The following is a 20,702-nucleotide window of genomic DNA, read 5'->3' as shown; positions in this document are numbered from 1 at the left end:
AAGTTGCACAGAAGACAACTGCAAATGATACCATTAAGTGCTTTGGCAAATTAAAATGAAATTTCAGATCGAAACGATAAGTGGCAGCACAACAGCACGAACAAAGCACCAATACAAATACATATAAATAAAGAAATAAAACAGTTGGAGAAACTATATAATAAAAGACAAGGAAGTAGTATAAATTGCACGGGCGACTAGTGTATTCTATTGTGGAAGAAGAACAATGAGAATTGATAGAAACGAGAGCTACAAGTTTAGCATGAGTGAGCAAAGTTTATGGCCATTGCATGCGAATGAAAACAAGTGCAAAGCGGCAGACAAACGTTCTAGCGCCTTTAAGTATGCAAAATAAAGCGACTAGTGTTAGTAAGTTCTGCAGCTGCTTATTTCCTATGATATTTTCGAACAATGTAAACTTTTTTTTTTGCCTGAAAGTACTTAAAAATGTGTGCAAGTGGCAGGAAAATTGTGAGTTGGTACTTAAAAACAAACAGCAGCAAGTATATCCAAGGAAATGAGCACGAGGAGAAGGTGGCGCCAATCGATATGGGCAACACAACGGAAGGTATGCGGGTAGTAGGTAGGAATATTTGGTACAAGTGAAGCTTTTCACTGTACGCCGAGGTAAAAAGTGCAGCGTGCAACAACTTTGTCTGTCTGAAACTGTCAGTCTAAATGAATATTGGCGTGCAAGGTAAAAGTTTGCTGCAAATTCGCAGATTAAAAGTACACTAACGATAAAAATGCCAAAAAGCACGTGCGCTTCGGTAAGACAGAGGTTGAACGGTAGGCGGCAATTTTCCATATAACGGGTGATGCTAGTTGAGTTACTTTTTTTAACCAGCTTTTATTGATAGATCACGTCAGTGTTGCTTGTCACTTCATTATGGAAACTTTTGTTTAGCAATGGTGCCCATTTCTGGCTCAAGGCGGATTTAAACAAGCAAAATTCCCGATTCGAGACGAAGAGCAAACGGAAAAGTTTCATGTGACAGCTTATGAAACTCGTGTAGAAAAACAACCATTTGTTTTCTTTTGTGAGCCTGTGGAATTATCGGTTCATATTTCTTCAAAAATTATGACTGCGAGAACGTTACCGTCAATGGCGACCGTTATCGCGCCATAATAACCGACTATTTGATGCCTAAAATTGAAGCTCGTGATCTCGACGACATTGGGTCTCTAAAAGACGGCGCCACTCTCAATCAATCAATAGATTTATTGAAAGAACACTTCGGCAGATAATTTCCCGTTTTGGGCCGGTCGATTGGTCATCAAGATCATATTATGTCACACTGTAAAACTTTTTCCTGTTGGGATGTGTAAAGTCTAAAGTCGATGCGATCAATCCCGCTTCAATTTAAGCCTTGGAGCAATACAGCACGCTTGTCATACGCCAGTTACCAGTCGAAATGCTCGAACGAGTCATCGCGAATTGGACTCCACGGATAGACCATATGAGACGTAGCCGCGGCCAATGTTTGATAGAGATAATCTTCAAAAAATAAATGTGAAAAAATGTTCTTTCGAATGATGATAAATATCCTCCATTAAATTTGAAATTTCTTTATTTTTTGCTAAAAAAAAGTAAGGAACCTCGAACTGGTTCACCCTTTATAATTAGAAAATTAAGTTAGCGCTGACATTTGAAAATTTTTTATTTCAATTTTTTCATTGTTTTGCTGATTTATACTAAAGTAAAAACCTAGTAATAATTTAATGGCTTTTAAGCAACAAAAATCGTTGCCTACCTTTAGGCACACAGTTACATAATGGATCTATGAGAGAGTTAGCTCGAGTAGGCGAGTAGTGCCTCACATTCAAGCATTACTTTCTGAGTAGTTAAAATACAAATACAATACAATACAAAAATACAAAAACGATGCTATAGTGCTCCGATCAGAACCATATATTTGGAGATTATAGCAATATCATGGATACTAATTTGTTACAAATTTGTGGGTCAACCTTTTCGCACTAAAATCACTACATTGAGCAATTAGCAGACCTTTCCTCGATTAAAACAGTATGAATCGATTTACCATACAAAAAAAAATCATATTACTCGTATATGTAGTAAACATTAATTCTTAATCGAATGGATATTGTGTTGAAACTAAAATGCAACTCAGCGGGTTGTTGTCTACACTATAAATTTGGCTGTGCTAAAGTCTGCGGGTTGTTGTCCAAGCTGTTTGTGTGCATTGTTAAAGTAGTGATCAATTGATGAATTTTAATCATTAGAAGAGATGGAAATTAAGCACATAAGCAAGTACCAGCTGATCGTTAATGGATTAGCTGGCTGTGCGAAAGACAAAAAGTAGTTTCTGAATTAATTTGACTCTACGAAAAGATTATAATATGGATAACGCCAGTCACATCATTTTTGGGTCTGATTTCTGCATGTTAAATTTCAGTTTCCACTTTCTGCTGCTTTTGCAGAAATATTTTTCGTATCTCTTTTATGCTTGCATTGCCTAGGTATGGGCCATTTTTAGCAGGCAAAAACAAACCGTAAGCGCTTAAAATAAAAATTCCAGAGAATGATAATTTTTTAGTAATTAATCCAAGATTTTTTCTCACCGATAATTTAAGAGCAAAATTTTGGTCAAAATAATTTTTTTTTTTTTGAGAAACCGTCATTTTGTCAAAATATTCGTCTGATTCCTTCGACTAATTACTGGTTTTAACATAACATTAAAGAAATCTTTGATCAGTTCAAGGAAAACAATTTTTGAGAGTAGCTCCCGGAGATCAGCTGTACTTCCTTTCCATACAAATATTTTTCCCAAAACTAAGTCTTAAAATACAGCTATATGATCGCATAATATGTGTAGAAAACTTTGGATCAATAATATCAGAAAAAAATGTAGAAAATTCGCTTTTTCGGCCTTCTAACTGTTATAAACTCTTTAGATATTTTGGTAAAAATTTTGCCAATATTATAACAAAAAAAAATTTCATACGAAAATAAAATTCAAAATTTTTACTATTTTATAATTTTATATTTCTATTAAAATTTTAAATTAATTCGTAACATTCAAAATAAAAACAAATTTCCCATACAATTTATGCTTACATATAACAAATTATTATTTAACAAAAGATTTAACGGTATTAAATTTAAAATAAATATTAAAAAATTAAAAATAAATATTTATAATTTTACAAAACATATTATTAAATATAAAAAAATTTGATTAATTTTAAAATAAATATTAAAAAATTAATATTAAATTAAAAAAAATAATAAAAAATTATTTTGAAACAGAATAATGTTTATCTTTTTCCAAAAGTCATGCTAATATCGAACTTTCGCTCCAAACTTACATCAATCCAATGTTCGCCCGGAAATACTGCAATCAATTCTGTGTTCTCGTCCAGCGTGCGGAAATACTCCTCATCATCGATTTCCGTGCCATCGGAATCCAAGTGTATGGTTGGCGGCTGATCGCCGGCATGATCGAATTTTTCGGCTACCTTCGTGCGCAATTCTTCGAGTGTGCCAGCCACGACGGCTTTTTTGATATTGCGCGTCACATCCTTGATCTGTAAGAGAGCATAAGAGAGTTAAATAATAACAGTTTGAAATTTGTAAAAATTTTTTTAGTGCTTTAAGTAAATTTTATGTAGCTACAGTTGACTATTTTCTATATATTCTATATATAATATGTAACTCGAAAAATCTGTCTCTATATACTTTTGCATAGCCAAAACCTAACAGCAACTTCGTGCCATTCGAAAAGCACTTCACTTGTATGCTCAGTGCCGCACTCAACGGGTTTTTGCGCTCATTTTTTGTACTGCTCCGCTTTCAACTAATCTCCGTCTCACTTACGGTTTTGCCAAGCAAGCAAATTTAAATTGAATCAGTAACTAGAGCATGCATTTCTTTTGTTTGATTTACTGAGCTGTCTAAGAGAATGCCCAGCTGTTGGAATTAGTATTAGGCGGCATAAAAGTGGGCCTGAGGCAGCAGAAAATGTCGTTAAAATTTGAGAGAGTTCACAAAAGCTTTAATTCACTCGGTTGTTATAAAAGCTTCTTTTAATTTACTGCAGAAACGACTTCCAAAAATACATAAGGCCTTTTCTTTTTTAGACCTAAAGAATCGGCGCCGCTCGAATTAAAAATTTCTGCTCAAAACTTTTTACGACCCATAAAGCTTTTAAAATGTTTACATTCCACAGTGATGAAGTGAATGATTTCGTCTACATATTGAGCCTAAAAACAGAAATATAAATCCGATTTCAACAACGCGAACTATAACTGAAACTGAGATTCAATTTGACGAGATCGTAAAAAAGACATATTTGACACTCAAACAAACAGATTTGAACCTCAATATGATAGATTTGACTCTCAAAAAGCCGACAGAGACATCTATCGATGCTTTTGAGAAACTTAAGCACAAAATGAAGACTGAACTGTAAAAATCGATCAGTTGACAAGAGCGCCACCTATCGGTGCTGCTGTGGAGCTTTTAAGTACTTCCTCAAAACATACTATTACGGAATCAGCTACGCTTTTTGTGAGTGAGGTCAACTAAAACTTGATCTGCATTTCAAGTTTACGGAATCTTCAGAAGACAGATTTCAAAAAAGACATATTTGACCTTTAAAAAGTCAGGCTTGACTGCCAAAAACAGATTTGAGCCTCAAAAAGAGGACAGAACCATCTATCGTCGCTTTTTGGATACCGAAGCTTAAAATGGGGACTGAACTGTAAAACTCGATCAGTTGATAATAGCACCACCTATCGGAGCTTTCGTGGAGCTTTTGATTGATCAAGGCGAACTATTAGGGAACACACACTGCGTTAGGCAATTTCGCGTGATTTTCTGTTTCTAAGCCGCAGAGCTTTTATGTCAAACCAAACGTTATCTTACAAAGGCAATACATCTTTGGAACCGTCATAAATTTCACTCTAATTTGAAGTACTTTTTACATCCTCAAAAGTAATAATTGAATTCAGCGCCATCTATCGATGCTTTCTGCTTATATTAAGCTTTTGTGTGCTAAGATCGTGTTTTCACGGCACAGACATCGCTTTAGGCAAGTATTCTTGATTTGCCAAACAGCAGACTTCCTCTTTATAACCATATATGTATAATAGAAAATTTCTAAAGCGCCCGGAACTTCACCCAAATTTAAGATACTTCTTCAGATACTAAACGAAAGCTCATTAAGTCCAACCAAAAATCACAGCATCGACAGACTTTTAACTAATTTGCCGTCGTTAATGAGCCACACAAATAACCATATGTATGTGCACATCCCGCCCTTTAATACGCCTTGGGCCTAAAAGTATGCAACGTAATTTAAGTTATGCCATTTATTGAACTGCCGCTTTGCCACCTCGTCGGCGCGAAATGCTTGCGGCATAACAATTAATCAAACTGCCAATAAGAGTCATTCGCTGTAGCGGTAGCGTTGGGAAATTTATAGCTTGAAGTTGGATCAAAAGGGCATACTTACACAAAGACATAATTTTACAAATATGTATGTAGCATTGGCATGAGAAAATAATGTGTGCAATGCATAAATCCGGCGTGTATGCGCCCAAAAGTATGCAGCAGCACAAGTAAATAAAGCTTGATTTATACGGAAATGAAAAACGGAAATGCGAAACGAAATTCAAGATAAAGCAGGGCCGGAAATCAGAGCACTAATTTGCAATATGGCAAGTGGATGGCTATAAAAAAGGAAGGCGAGCGGGAATTAAAAGCGAAATTACGTTAAGACAAAAGGGTATATAGAACTCTTGTTGGTACGAAGTTATGTAATTACAAACCTAGGGAGTCAAATTAAGCGCAGCTTTTAGGTATATTTTAGTATCCTTAACAGGTTAAATTAAGAGTTCCAAAAGGTTTGTGGCAACCGAAAGGAAATGTGGGAGGACGTATAAGATGACAGCTGAGCTTCAGTTTTTGAGATATCGATCTGAGATTTTGCAAACGTTCTTTTCTCCCTTAGCAGCTTCACATTTGTCGAAAACGCTGATAACGAACCACTATAACATAGAGCTGCCATACAAACTGCATAATCGGAATCAAGTGCTTGTATGGAAAACTTTTTTATTTGACGAGATATCTTCACGAAATTTGGCACAGATGATAGTCGAAAGAAACTCTATATTTTGCACAGAAATTATTCAGATCGGTTGACTATAGCATATAGCTGTCATACAAACTGACCGTTCAAAACCAATGTCTTATATGAAAACCTTTTTTATTTGACGTGATAAGTTCACGAAATTTGAAACACATTATACCCGATGGCAACCCTATAATCTTCGCAAAAAATTATACCGATCGGATACCTATAGCATATAGCTGCCATACAAACCGCTCGCTCATAATCAAGGCCTTGTATGGAAAACTTTTTTATTTGACGAGATATCTCCACGAAATTTGGCACGAGTTATTGTAAAAGATAACGGTATAATCTCCGAGCAAATTGATAAGATCGGGTTACTATAGCATATAGTTACCATACAAACTGATCGAACAAAATCAAACTTTTGTATAGAAACTAAAGGATATTATAGCTTCAGTGCAAAGAAAGTTGACATTTTTTACTGTATACTACTACAATTACAAATTTCTGCATTCATTTCCCAGCACTATTTTCTTTTCACGTCACAAAGCTTTAATTTGTTTCTAAAAAAAATCCGTCCTTCTCTTAAATTAACTCAACCTAAACACGATTGCTTGCTGCTTACGTATGTGCATTTAAATAGTCTCATTGCCGCGCACTGTAAGCCAATAGTATTGCAAACTAACCACACGACCTACACATGTTGCACGCAAGAGACCGTGTGGCACCAACGGAAGCAATATTCCTCCCGATGACGCGGCGGACTCACACTAAAGTCATTTCTGCGCTAGCGAAGATAGCATAGTCACAACAAACAAGCAAAGAGAAAAAAAAAACAACAAACAAATACACACATACACGCCAAAAATTATCAACGAAAAATTCATAATTACTTTAACAGTTACACTCTTGCCACAAATGTCAATGGTGCGTCGCTTATGGCAACACTCGACAACGCCGTACAACAAACAAAACAATCGCTGTTTCAAATTCGCATGTATGGCATATTCGCTCGCTTTCGGCTACCACAAGCTGCAATACAATGCCAATACGAGTATTAGTTGGCTGTAATTACATTTCACTGCTGTCTGTGTTCTTCGCAAACAAGGCTTACAAGGTCGAAAAGAGATAACAAAGTCCATTAGAGCACATAATAACAATTTATTACGCACTCAATATTAGACAGACGAATTGACGTACGGAACATCAAGCGTAAGCGGCTGTTGTGGTAATCATGGTAATTATACGTAGACTTGTCATTGTATTTGTAATGGTCAAAATTACAAAGATTGACCTGCAATGGCACATGGAAACCCCTTTTATTTTTATTTTACTTTACAATGGATTGTCAATCAGTGAAAAACTGATTTAGGTAATCATTACCGAGTAATCATATAGTAATCTCTTTATAATGAAGGAAAATACAGAGTTCAGTGGAATAGATTAAACCTAGCCACTGACTTTAGTTTCCAAAAGTTTTTTGAATTAGAGTAATCATTACAAAATTTCTAATTACGAATTACAAATTACAAATTCGAAATTCCAAATTAAAAATTATGAATTCCAAATTACACATTACAAATTACAAATTACAAATTACAAATTACAAATTACAAATTACAAATTACAAATTACAAATTACAAATTACAAATTACAAATTACAAATTACAAATTACAAATTACAAATTGCAAATTACAAATTACAAATTACAAATTACAAATTACAAATTACAAATTACAAATTACAAATTGCAAATTACAAATTACAAATTACAAATTACAAATTACAAATTACAAATTACAAATTACAAATTACAAATTACAAATTACAAATTACAAATTACAAATTACAAATTACAAATTACAAATTACAAATTACAAATTACAAATTACAAATTACAAATTACAAATTGCAAATTACAAATTACAAATTACAAATTACAAATTACAAATTACAAATTACAAATTACAAATTACAAATTACAAATTACAAATTACAAATTACAAATTACAAATTACAAATTACCAATTACCAATTACCTATTACAAATTACCAATTACAAGTTACAAATTACAAATTACAAATTACAAATTACAAATTACAAATTACAAATTACAAATTACAAATTACAAATTGCAAATTACAAATTACAAATTACAAATTACAAATTACAAATTACAAATTACAAATTACAAATTACAAATTACAAATTACAAATTACAAATTACAAATTACAGATTACGATTACAAAAAAGTAATGCAAACTCAAGAAGTGTATTGGCACTCCAAAGCTTGTATACTCGCATAGTTAAGATCTCTTCAACTCCCCAAACAAATTTTTGAAATTGTTTTTGTTTTTATTTAACGCCCGAAAAGTACTTAAAAAGCAATGCAGTTAAGATTTTTACTCATTCAAATAATGAAAGGTTAAACATATAAGAGCACGTTTCTCAACATACTCATTTTAATCTAACTGATTTTATCTCTCTTTCAGTAAAACACAGCAACAAAAACATTTTATGTCTTCTCACATTAAAGCCCTAAACACACATACATATAAAAGTTACCGATTTCCGAAAGTGTGAGTCTCATTACGGCAAACGAATATTTACAGACAAAACACAAGACACGAAACCTGCTGTTCAACCAGGCGTATGAGTAATTGAAATGGCATAAAAGGTAAGTGTATTCCCAAAGGCAATGGCTTATAAAAATATTTATGCTTGGTTTTTATGATAAGGAGCAGGTATTTGCCAAATGGAAATGAGAAATAACATAAAAAGTAAATAACCAGCAGACACATATTTTCCGAGAACAGCTACGGTTATGTACATGGGCGCCGGGAGGGCAGCAGTGCTTTAGTTGAAATTCTTGGAAAAAGTTGTTATTGCATAACTTTTAGTTATGTGAGAATTGGAAATGAAATGTAAGTTGAGCTGTATGATTAGTAGACGCACGTGTGCTATGTTTCAATTTTTTTTTTAAGTTTTTAAGTTTTGAATATTTGTATATTTATATCTACATTAACACAGTTATACCATGTCTATCATCATATTTATGCCTTTGAGTACTGAAAAAAGTAAAATTTAGTTGGAACAAATATAATTTTAATTAGTATTAAATCTATCGAATTAAAAGGGAAAAGTTTTTAAATTATACGAATTTTTTATTAATAAATTTTAATTATTTTTTTTTTGAAATTTCGAAAATCGTTAAAATTTTTTTAATATTATATTTTAATAAAAAGTTTGAAGTTATACGAATTCTTTATTAAAAAGTTTTAATTATTTTTTTTTTTGGAATTTTTAAAATCACTAAATTTTTTAGAAATTAAAATAATTAAAATTAGAAAGTTTTAAAATTATGCGTAATCTTTATTAAAAAATTTTAATTTTTAAAAATTTTAAATTTTTTTAGTTTTAAATTTTTTTAATTTTTTTTTTTTATAATTTTAAATTTTTTTTTATATTATATTTACTTTAATTATGAAAGTTTAATAATGTAATTATACGAAGTTTTAATTATTTTTTTTTTGATGTTGAAAATCACCGAAATTTTTTTTTCGAAATTTTTTATTTTAATTAGAAAAATTTTTAAATTATACGAAGTATAATTTTAATAATTGTTTTTTTTTGAATTTTTTTCTTTTAATTAGAAAAGTTTTTAAATTATAGGAATTCTTTATTATTTAATTGGAACAATTTTTTTAATTATACGAATTGCGTAAAAAAAAATTAAAAAATTTTAAATTTTTTTTGTTAAACATTAATAGTTTTTTTTGAAATTTAAATTTTTTTAATTTTTTATTTATTTTAATTAGAAAAGTTTTTAATTTATAGGAACTTTTTATTAATAAATTTAAATTTATTTTTTGGTTTTAGAATCTTGAAAATTTTAATAATAATTAATTTTATTTTTTTTTAATTTTTCATTTTAATAAGAAAAAAATGTAAATTTAATTAAATACATATGAATTAATATTGAAAAAACTTTTTTACAGAATTATAATATATTTTAGTTTATGCAATAAAAACATTTCGTTTTAAAAGAAAATTAAGTTTTTGAATTATAAGTTGTTTTTTATTAAATTAAGTCGATATTTAATTCAATTTTCATTTGAGATTTTTAAAATGAATACTGTTTTTATGAAACTTATTTTTTAAATCAGAAAAAAAATTTGAATTTGATTTTAAAACATTTCGATGATATTTCATATTTTAGTTTATATTTTATTCAATAAAAAAAAGCATTTCGAATAAAAAATTTAAGTTTTTGAAATATACAATTTTTTTATTAATTAATATTTATATTTATTTGATTTTTATTTTATATTTTTACAAATACATATATAATTATTGTTTGAATAAATTTTTTTACCATTCTTAAAATGAACTTTACTGAACTGATTTGAATTGTTAATATTAATATAAAATAATATTAATATAATATCATATGTTTTATTAGTTATCCAAAAAAATATGTTTTTTATAATTTTATGTATGAATTAGGTAACAATAAAACAATTCTTTCAAACTTCTTAAAGCTTTTTAAGTCCCTCGCACTGAAAGCTATGTTAAGGCATTATTATTCCTTGTCAAATAAAAATAACGTGTTGCTAAGTAAATGCAAATTATTACAACAACAACAACATCAATCAATATTTGAATCAAAACAGCGAGCACTAATATCTCCCAAAAATACATACATACAAATCTGTTTATTAGCATATGCAATAACAATAACCAACATGTGGCACGTGTAGACGCACAGACCCACCCATACACCCACACACACTTCACTTAGCAATAATTTGCCATTCACCATTCGGCCCACTACTTGACAGCATAACGAACAACAATTTTATTATGCTAACATTCTATTTGTAGCTTTGATTCAATGGAAAATTACCGCTGACAGTTCATTATCATTCCCCTCATTATTTACGCAATCATTTAATTAATTGCTTTGGTCTCCTTAAATATTTTATTGATACGGTTAGTTGTACCGTTAACAGGCAGCATAATGATAATTTTGTGTTCTTTATATAATTGTAAGTAGATATAACACACATATATATATATGTATTTATATGTGTGCATAACAAAGAAAAGCAAAATGTACAACAGTCTGGGCAAAGCCATAAACGCAGGCGTACGTGTGGTATGAGTGATGCGAGTTGTCGTAAGCAAGTGTGGGCGCATGTAAGCAGTCTTCTTGGAAGAGAATGAGCTAAATAAATAGAAAATTATTTTTTTCAACGAATGTCAAGACTGTTGTTTATTATTTCTGATAACTAATTTAAATTTAAGACAGAAATTGCTGTTAATGATAGATTTACATATATGCTATTCGCAATTCTATACTCAAACTTGTCTACTGCAAAGGAAAGGCTGGAGCGCAGATGCATCCAGCAGGCAAGTGTTCACTGTTTCCATTATTTCGTTGATGTTTTGTGAATGCAAGCAATTATTTTCAAATATAATTTAAGTCATGTAGTATGCATTTCAAAATCATTTGTCTTAAGTCTTCCTTGGCGTGCTAAATATTAATACGTTTAGAGATCTAACAGTGAAATTGGCGGTTAAGAAAGTTATATACCAATCAAAAACCTATACACGCCTTAAAAAAATATATATTTTCTTTGGAACATTATCTCTCTGAAAGTGGTTTTCAAGAAAGCAGTGTTTACAGCAAGCTAATTCTTTACTGAAAAGAATTTCAGAAGCCCTTCGTTATTTAAAGTAAAATATCAAGGATTTTAGCTCTCTATATATAAATGGTTCACTCGGTTAAGAAACCTCATGTTCTAGGAAACAGCATTTATACTCAAAATATATGCTTCCAACGATGTTCCAAAAATATTTCCAGCGAAGTTCCAAGGTTATTTTCAACGATGTACCAACAATATTCCGAGCTTTGTTTTAACAATATTTCCAACGATGTTTCCAACAATATTTCAAGTGATATTTCCAACGATGTTCCCAACATTATTTCCAACATTATTTTCAATGATGTTCCAACAGTATCCCGAGCTATGTTTCAATATTATTTCCAACGATATTTCCAATGATGTTTCCAACATTATTTCAAGTTATTTTTCAACAATATTTCCAACGAAGTTTCCAATGATGTTCCAACAATATTTCGAGCTATGTTTCAACAATATTTCCAACGATGTTTCCAACAATATTTCAAGTGATATTTCAACGATGTTTCCAACGATGTTCCCAACATTATTTCCAAGGATATTCCAACAAAATTTCCAACGAAGTTTCAACATTATTTCCAACAATATTTCCAACAATGTTTCCAATGATGTTTCCAACAATATTTCCAGTGATATTTCAATGATATTTTCAACGATGTTTTCAACGTTATTTCCAACGATGTTTCGACAATATTCCGAGCTATGTTTCAACAATATTTCCAACATTATTTTCAATGATGTTCCAACAATATCTCGAGCTATGTTTCAACAATATTTCCAAAGATGTTTCCAACAATATTTCAAGTGATATTTCAATGATATTTCCAACGATGTTTCCAACGTTATTTTCAACGATGTTCCAACAATATTCCGAGCTATGTTTCAACAATATTTCCAATGAAGTTTCAACATTATTTCCAACATTATTTTCAATGATGTTCCAACAATATCCCGAGCTATGTTTCAACAATATTTCCAACGATGTTTCCAACAATATTTCAAGTGATATTTCAATGATATTTCCAACGATGTTTCCAACGTTATTTTCAACGATGTTCCAACAATATCCCGAGATATGTTTCAACAATATTTCCAGCGATATTTCCAATGATGTTCCAACAATATTCCGAGCTATGTTTCAACAATATTTCCAATGAAGTTTCAACATTATTTCCAACATTATTTTCAATGATGTTCCAACAATATCCCGAGCTATGTTTCAACAATATTTCCAACGATGTTTCCAACAATATTTCAAATGATATTTCAATGATATTTCCAACGTTATTTTCAACGATGTTACAACAATATTCCGAGCTATGTTTCAACAATATTTGCAGCGATATTTCCAATGATGTTCCAACAATATTTCGAGCTATGTTTCAACAATATTTCCAATGATGTTTCCAACATTATTTTCAACGATGTTTCAACAATATTCCGAGCTATGTTTCAACATTATTTCCAACATTATTTTCAATGATGTTCCAACAATATCCCGAGCTATGTTTCAACAATATTTCCAAAGATGTTTCCAACAATATTTCAAGTGATATTTCAATGATATTTCCAACGATGTTTCCAACGTTATTTTCAACGATGTTCCAACAATATTCCGAGCTACGTTTCAACAATATTTCCAACGATGTTTCCAACTTTATTTCCAACGATGTTCCAACAATATTCCGAGCTATGTTTCAACAATATTTTCAACAATATTTCCAACGATGTTTCCAATGATGTTTCCAACGATGTTTCCAACAATATTTCAAGTGATATTTCAATGATATTTCCAACAATGTTTCTAGCGATATTTCCAATGATGTTCCAACAATATTTCGAGTTATGTTTCAACAATATTTCCAACGATGTTTTCAACGATGTTTTCAATGATGTTTCAACAATATTTCCAACGAAATTTCTAATGATGTTCCAACAATATTCCGAGCTATGTTTCAACAATATTTCCAACCATGTTTTCAACAATATGTCAAGTGATATTTCAATGGTATTTCCAACGATGTTCCAACAATATTCCGAGCTATGTTTCCTATGATGTTCCAAAAATATTTCCAACAATATTGCAAACGACATATTCAGCAAAAGTTATAGCGGATCTAAAAACATTTTTCAGAAATTCCACAGCTATCTTGGAAAATATTCCATGCCGAATTCCGTAAAGATATCTTTTCAAATAAAAAAAGTTTTCCTTACAAATTCTTGATTCCGAACCTTCAGTTTGTATGACAGCTATACGTTATAGTAATCCGATCTAAACCATTTCATATAAGATATTATCACTCTATCATACAAGAACCCATGCCGAATACCCTGAAGTTAACTCGTCAAATAAAAAAGTTTTCCATACAAGCACTTGATTCTGAACGTTCAGTTTAAATGACAGCTATATGTAATAGTAGTCCGATATCAGCTGCTCCGGCAAATGAACAGCTCCCTAAGGAAAGAAGACCGTGTGCGAAATTTCAGCACGATAACTCAAAAATTAAGGGCTTAGGGCTTTGGGCAAACGGACACGTCCCACACATTATCTTCTGGGTGTTACAAACTTTGTGGCAAGCACATTGTGTAATATCTATATATAATAAACATATTTATGTTTCAATATACATATATGTAGATATATTTTTATTATTTTTTTGTATAACCCAGTTTCTTAGTACAATTGCATAAAGCTTCGAATAATGCGCAATAAACTTCTGTGCCATAGACTCTAAGCGAAAAAATGCATGAAAAACATGTTTATCACAAATCTAAAAATATTTTCTCCTGAATTTCCATTATGAGTAAATATTTTTATGTTAAAAATGCTTTGTGTTATATTTATTTGACTGAAAACTAGCTCTCTCCAATTTATGCAAAACAACTAAACGCTGCTGCAATACAATCAAATCAATACCTTAACAAATATTGTAGCCAAGTATAGTTAAACTTGAGCTCTCAAAAATAATTCAGTCACCAAGCGCTGAACTGCAGCGAGCTCAAGCACTTTGGGGAATCCAAGCATTAATAAAACACCTCCAGCTACAGTCTTTGCAGAAAGTAGCAGATGATCACCGACATTATTGACTGCAACTTCGAATAATATCACAATTTTATGACTTCACTTCACCAACTCACACAACTGTCATAAGTTATTCAAGCCAGCCAAGGGAAGGAAAACAACGACAACACTTACGTGTATGCTTAGACAACTATCGTTATGTGACGCACACTCACCCATAAACTTTCTAGCTACTCAAGATTATTTTTAGCATTTTGCTATTTTTTCATATTTTTGTTATTCGCAAGATTTCCGTTTTTTTTCGCTGACACTTGGCTTTCAACGCATTACCGTAAAACACATGGCAACTTGGGAAAGTGAAACTTTTCTATTGGCATTGTAAATAAGTATTGTATCAACATATGAGAATTATGCATGCTAGTTTGCTGAAAATAAATGTAAGAAATTATATGATTGCCTCACTTCCCCGCACTTCGCCTGACACAGTGGAAGTTATTTTGCAGCACTTGAATTGGGAAATGTGCTCCAAGTCGCAGTGAGCGCACACAGCAAGCGGAGTTAGAGGGCATACGAGAGCAGCAAATAATCATGACAAATAAACATGGCAATATACTTACGTGAAGTGTCACAATTGTAGAAATCTTGAAATATTATTTTCGTCGGAAACTTTTTCGCAGCGGAAAAAGTATAGAAATAGCATAACAAGTTTAGATTTTCGATTTTTATTTAAGGCTTAAAGTATGCTAAGCGCGTATTTAGCATTATAAGGCTAGAAAAAAAAGTAAGTCATTCATAATATGGAGTTTGACTTTGTTAGGGACTAGCGTTTAAAATTCTGGATCCACATTGGAAACCTACAGAGAAAGCTTGAGTTAACCTCATAAGGTAGGCCAATGAATATGTTTCTAAAAACAAAAATCTAATCAGAAATTATTTAAAACTTATTGAGACTGTTATTTTTTGTAATCTAACACACACCCTACGATTCTACGATTCTCTTATACATACATATGACTCAAGCAGTTTACGACTGCCGGTCTTAGACCAAGTATCCTCTGGGTAGCCTAAGAACATCCGTTTGAAGTTGAGCTAAAGTAAGAAGGCGAAATATCCCCTACATAGGGTTGTGCGCTGGGTTTGGGATCCGCCACGTAAAAAAACACCCCCAAAGAAAGGAAGAAAACAGCCTCGAATGAGAAACCGACAGGCTGACATCACCGCCACCGTAACAAGAAGTGAGATGCACTGGACTATGACTGAGACGAGTTGATCCTTGTGGCATTTACGATAATAGCCATATAAAGGAGCCCAAATTCGGTATTGGATTCATGATGGGAGAGAGACTCCGTCGTTGAGACCTGGCATTCACCCCGGTGAACGAACGACTAACCACAATCCGCATCAAAGCGAAGTTCTTCAACATATCGCTGATTTGCGTCCATGCCTCGACTGAAGAGAAGGACGATGTGACCCAAGATGTCTTCTATGAATGCTTAGAGCGAATCCATGAGAGCTGCCTCCGCCACGATCTCAAAATCGTGCTCGAAGACTTTAACGCCAAGGTGGACAAAGAAGGTATCTTTGGCACAACGGTCGGTAAATTCAGGCTCCATGATGAAACATCCTCAAATAGGTTGAGACCCGAAATGTGGTTATCTGTAGTACTCGCACTACATTGCAGCATAGGAAAACTCATCAAACCACCTGGCTGTCACCAACCAGATCGATCATGTTGTGATAGATGGAAGAACCGAAGTCCTAACATCGGCTCGGACCAATATCTTGTTGCAGCCAAGATACGCTCCTGTGAAGTAAAGAACGCATGTCATCAAACACAAGGATGCTTCGACGTCGAAAAACTACAATCACAACCGATAGTTAAACGGTTTACTACTCGACTTGCACTCCTGCTCTTTGAGTGCACTCATAAAGCAACTTGATATAAGGGAATTGTGGGACGGCATTTAAAATCTTATGAACAACTGCAAATGAATCCAATAGTTTACGGAAAGGGCAAAAGAACAGCTGGTACTATGAGGAGTGCCGTGTCGCAGTGAAAAGAAAGCAGACTCCCCACCTCGCAACGTTACAACCGACCACAACACGTGCGAGATAGGATAAATACCGCGAGTTGAAGAGAGAAGCGAGACGCATTTGGAAAGAAAAAATATAGAGGCGGAAGTGCGTGAGTAGAAAGATCTTTAAAAGCTGGCCGACAGGGGTGATGCTCGAAAATTCTACGAAGCGGCGTCTAAAGGAAGTTTTCAAGACCGGAGCATACTTTCGTAGAACCTCCAAAGGTTATCCAGTGACTGATGCCCAAAGTATACTGACATTATGAAGGGAACATTTTCCCTGCCTGCTGAATGGTAGTGAAAGTATATTACCAGGAGATGGTTAACCCGACCCTCCAAACAATGACAATAGAGCAGACATTCCATAGCTTATCCATGACGACGCGATCGCAATCTTAAGAACAACAAAGCGGACATGGCCGATGAATTGTCGGCCGAGCTATTAAAATATGGCGGCGAAGAACTGATAAGGAGCATGCATAAGCTTCTCTGTACAATATGGTAGGCCGAAAGCAAGCCCGACGATTGGCATTTAAGTATGATCTGACCAATCCACAAAAAAGGAGACCCCACAATCTGCGTCAACTACCCTCCTTGACATCACATACAAGATTCAATTGACCGTAATGTGTGAAAGACTGAAGCTCATCTTCAACAAACTGATTGGCCCTTATCAGTATGGCTTCAGACTTGGAAAATCTACAATCGGCCAGAATTTCAACATGCGCTAAATCTTTGGAAGAGACCGGTGAAAGGAAGATCGACACTCACCACCTCTTCGTCGATTTTAAAGCCGCCCTTGACAGCTCAAAAAGGAATATACCGCTATGATATACCTATACCACTATGACTGAATTTGGTATCTCCGCAAAACGAATATGGCTGTGTAAACTAACATTGAGCCACATATACGAAAAGCTCCGTCAGGATCGGAAGGGACCTCTCCGAGCCGTTCGATACTAAACGCAGTTTCAGACAAGGCTACTCTATATTATGGGACTTCCTCAATCTACTGCTGGAGAAAATAATTCAAGCTGCAGATCTGAAGGTACAATCTTCTACAAGTGTGTAGAACTGCTGGCGTTCGCCGATGTCATCGATATCAATGCCTCAGCATCTACTCCGTTAGTTCTGCTCTTTTCAAACTGAACGAAGAGGCGAAGCAAATGGGTCTGGTAGCGAAAGAGGGAAAGACGAAATATCTTCAGCAATCAAACAAACAGTTGTCGCACTCGCGAGCTGGATCTCACGTCACAGTTGACAGTTATAACTTCGAAGTCGTAGATAAAAGAGTTTTCCATACCGTATAAGCCCCAACGTAATACACTATTTTTTCGTTTTCAGAATTTACACAAGCATTTATATACCTTAAATAGGCTTAAATTTGTTAATCTTTAAAGCAACTTTGCATAAAAAACACATCCACAACACAATACATAAGTATAGCACATACTCGTAAATAAAATCAGTGCGATTCCCACCTCAGCTCACACAAATCCTTAACAAATGCCATTCGCAGCACTTATCTGCAAACCAATTTTGTCCGTATTTAGTCGTTAAAAGTCTATATGCTATATATGTATATAGTATATATAGTATATAATATCCTGGACTACTGCCTCTAGCAGCTCTCTACCTCCCGCTCCGACTTTGTTTAATTTTATTTTCAGTTGTGTTGCATGCCACTGTAATTCCGGCAGATAAAAAATGTTCGCATACAGTCAAATATAGTATGCAGCACACATGTGTGTATGTATGTCTATGCGCAGTCGCCGCTTCATTTATGCAACAAAATATTTATAGTGCTGAATGCGCGCCAACAACAAGTACTATACAAGCAAATGCCATACATGACGTCGCTTAAACTTTGGTATTTGTAGCGTTGCCAGCGGCTTTCACTCTGACATTCCGTCCTTTGTCGCTGCTGCTCGCCGCCTCAGTCGCCGGCTATGCTAATAGCCACACTGGGTAGTGAGTTGCATGAATGCGCCAAAATATTCCGGAAAAGTGGAGATAATTTTTGGTACAACTCATGTGGGGATTAGCATTTAAAGCTTCGAAAGTTTTTTTTTGCATTTCAAAATAAGCGAAATAAGTGGAATATTTCGGGGATTAAAAATAGTTTGGCCTTTCAAGGATTTGGTTGCTTATGCGCATTTTGGTGAATATAAAATGATTACAAATGCAGGGAAATTAATATTTCTTTACATGTTTTTTCCATTTAGGAAGATAATCTGTAGGATGGAGTCCTGTGTAGAAGTTCACGCATGTGAGAAAAGTTCTCTAACCGTTATTAACTTGGGAGTGGCCAGCAACGACTCTTTTACATATGGCTCAAGCAGCTCACGGTTTCCAATCTTAGACAAAGTATCTTCTGGGTAGCCAAAAAACATCCGTTTGAAGGCGAGCTAAAGTTAAAAGGCGAAACATTCCTTCCCAGGCTTGTGTGCTGGATTAGGGACCTGCAACGTAAAAAATACCCCCAAACAAAGTAAGAAAACGGCTTCGAATGAGAAACCGAGTAGCGAAGTTCTTTAACGGAAAGTCCTCATTGTCTTTGATGTCCGTACGATCCGAGGACCTATGTAACATCGACTCGAACTACTATCTTGCTGTAGCGCAGGTATGCACCCGACTCTGTACAAACACAAACACAGGAAGGTACGACGTCGAGTAGCTACAATCACAACCGGCAGCTTAATGGTTTTCTACTCGACTTGCACTCCTGCTCCCTGAGAACACTCATCAGCAACTTGGTATAAGAGAACTGTGGGGCGGTATTTCAAGCTCCTTACGTACAGTGAAATCATTGGATTTCGGAAAGGTCGAAAGAACAGTTGATATGATGAGGACTGTCGTGTCGCAGTGGAGAGCAAACGGACAGCCTACCCCGCCATGTTGCAATCAACCACAACACGAGTGGAGTGAAATGGATACCGAAAGTTGAAGAAGGAAGTGAGCCTCGTAGGCATTCAATAGAAAAGAGAGACCGAAATGCGTGAGTTTGAAGTGTTTGAGATGGGTAATGCTCCAAAATGTCAAGAAAAGATGTGGCGACTAACGGAGGGGTTTGAAGATTGGAGCATACACTTGTAGGACCCAAAGTGGTGATCTAGTGATTGCTGTTCAGAGCATAGTGAAGTTATGGAGGGAACACTTCTCCAGCCTTCTAAACAGCACTGAAAGGGTAACATCTGGAGATGGCGAACCCGATACTCCAATCGATGACGATGATCAAATACAGCGGCGAAGTGCTGACAAGGTGCATGTATCAGCTTTTTTGAAACATATGTATGGGCGGATGAAAGCACATTCTGTGCCACTTAGCATGGGATAAGCTTCCATAATATGGCATATAAGGCCTTATCGAGCGTAGTGTGTTAAAGGCCGAAGCCCATCATCACCAAACTGATTGGACCGGAAAATCTACTATCGATAAGATTTTCACCATGCGCCAAGTCTTCGTTGATTCGCCTTCGTCACACGTCACTTTCGACAGTACTAACTTTCAAGTCGCAGATAATTTTGTCTATCTTGGAACAAAGACTAAATTCTAAAAGTCATTCATCATCCCCGTCCTGCTATATGAGGCATACCTCTGCGTCCATACCGGACGATGACAACATCTAATGAGTCGGCATTACGAGTTTTCAAGTGAAAGGTTCTGCGAAATCATTGGTGTTGATAATCCTATCTCATCTCCATCCTAGCAGTTGATACAGGTGGCATTTTGTAAGATGTTTAATCTTATCGTGTGAATCCAGTTCAAACTCCTACAGCCACTGAAAGTTGGAC

At 34.1% G+C, this 20,702-nt stretch overlaps 1 protein-coding gene across 1 annotated transcript in view; it reads right to left on the bottom strand.

The window, feature by feature from the left end:
* The window catches only part of LOC105222673 (DNA fragmentation factor subunit alpha), a 96,568-nt gene that overhangs the window by 32,807 nt on the left and 43,059 nt on the right, over positions 1–20,702 (bottom strand). Inside the window, exon 2 of the mRNA XM_011200091.4 lies at positions 3,334–3,552. Within this exon, the coding sequence (XP_011198393.1) occupies positions 3,334–3,552 (219 nt within the window). The remainder of the gene's footprint in view (positions 1–3,333; positions 3,553–20,702) is intronic.

The sequence above is a fragment of the Bactrocera dorsalis genome, chromosome 3 (assembly GCF_023373825.1).
Source record: "Bactrocera dorsalis isolate Fly_Bdor chromosome 3, ASM2337382v1, whole genome shotgun sequence".
NCBI classification, from domain to species: Eukaryota; Metazoa; Arthropoda; class Insecta; order Diptera; family Tephritidae; genus Bactrocera; species Bactrocera dorsalis.
The sequence above is the reverse complement of the archived record's forward strand: the minus strand, read 5'-3'. Positions and strand labels throughout refer to the sequence as shown.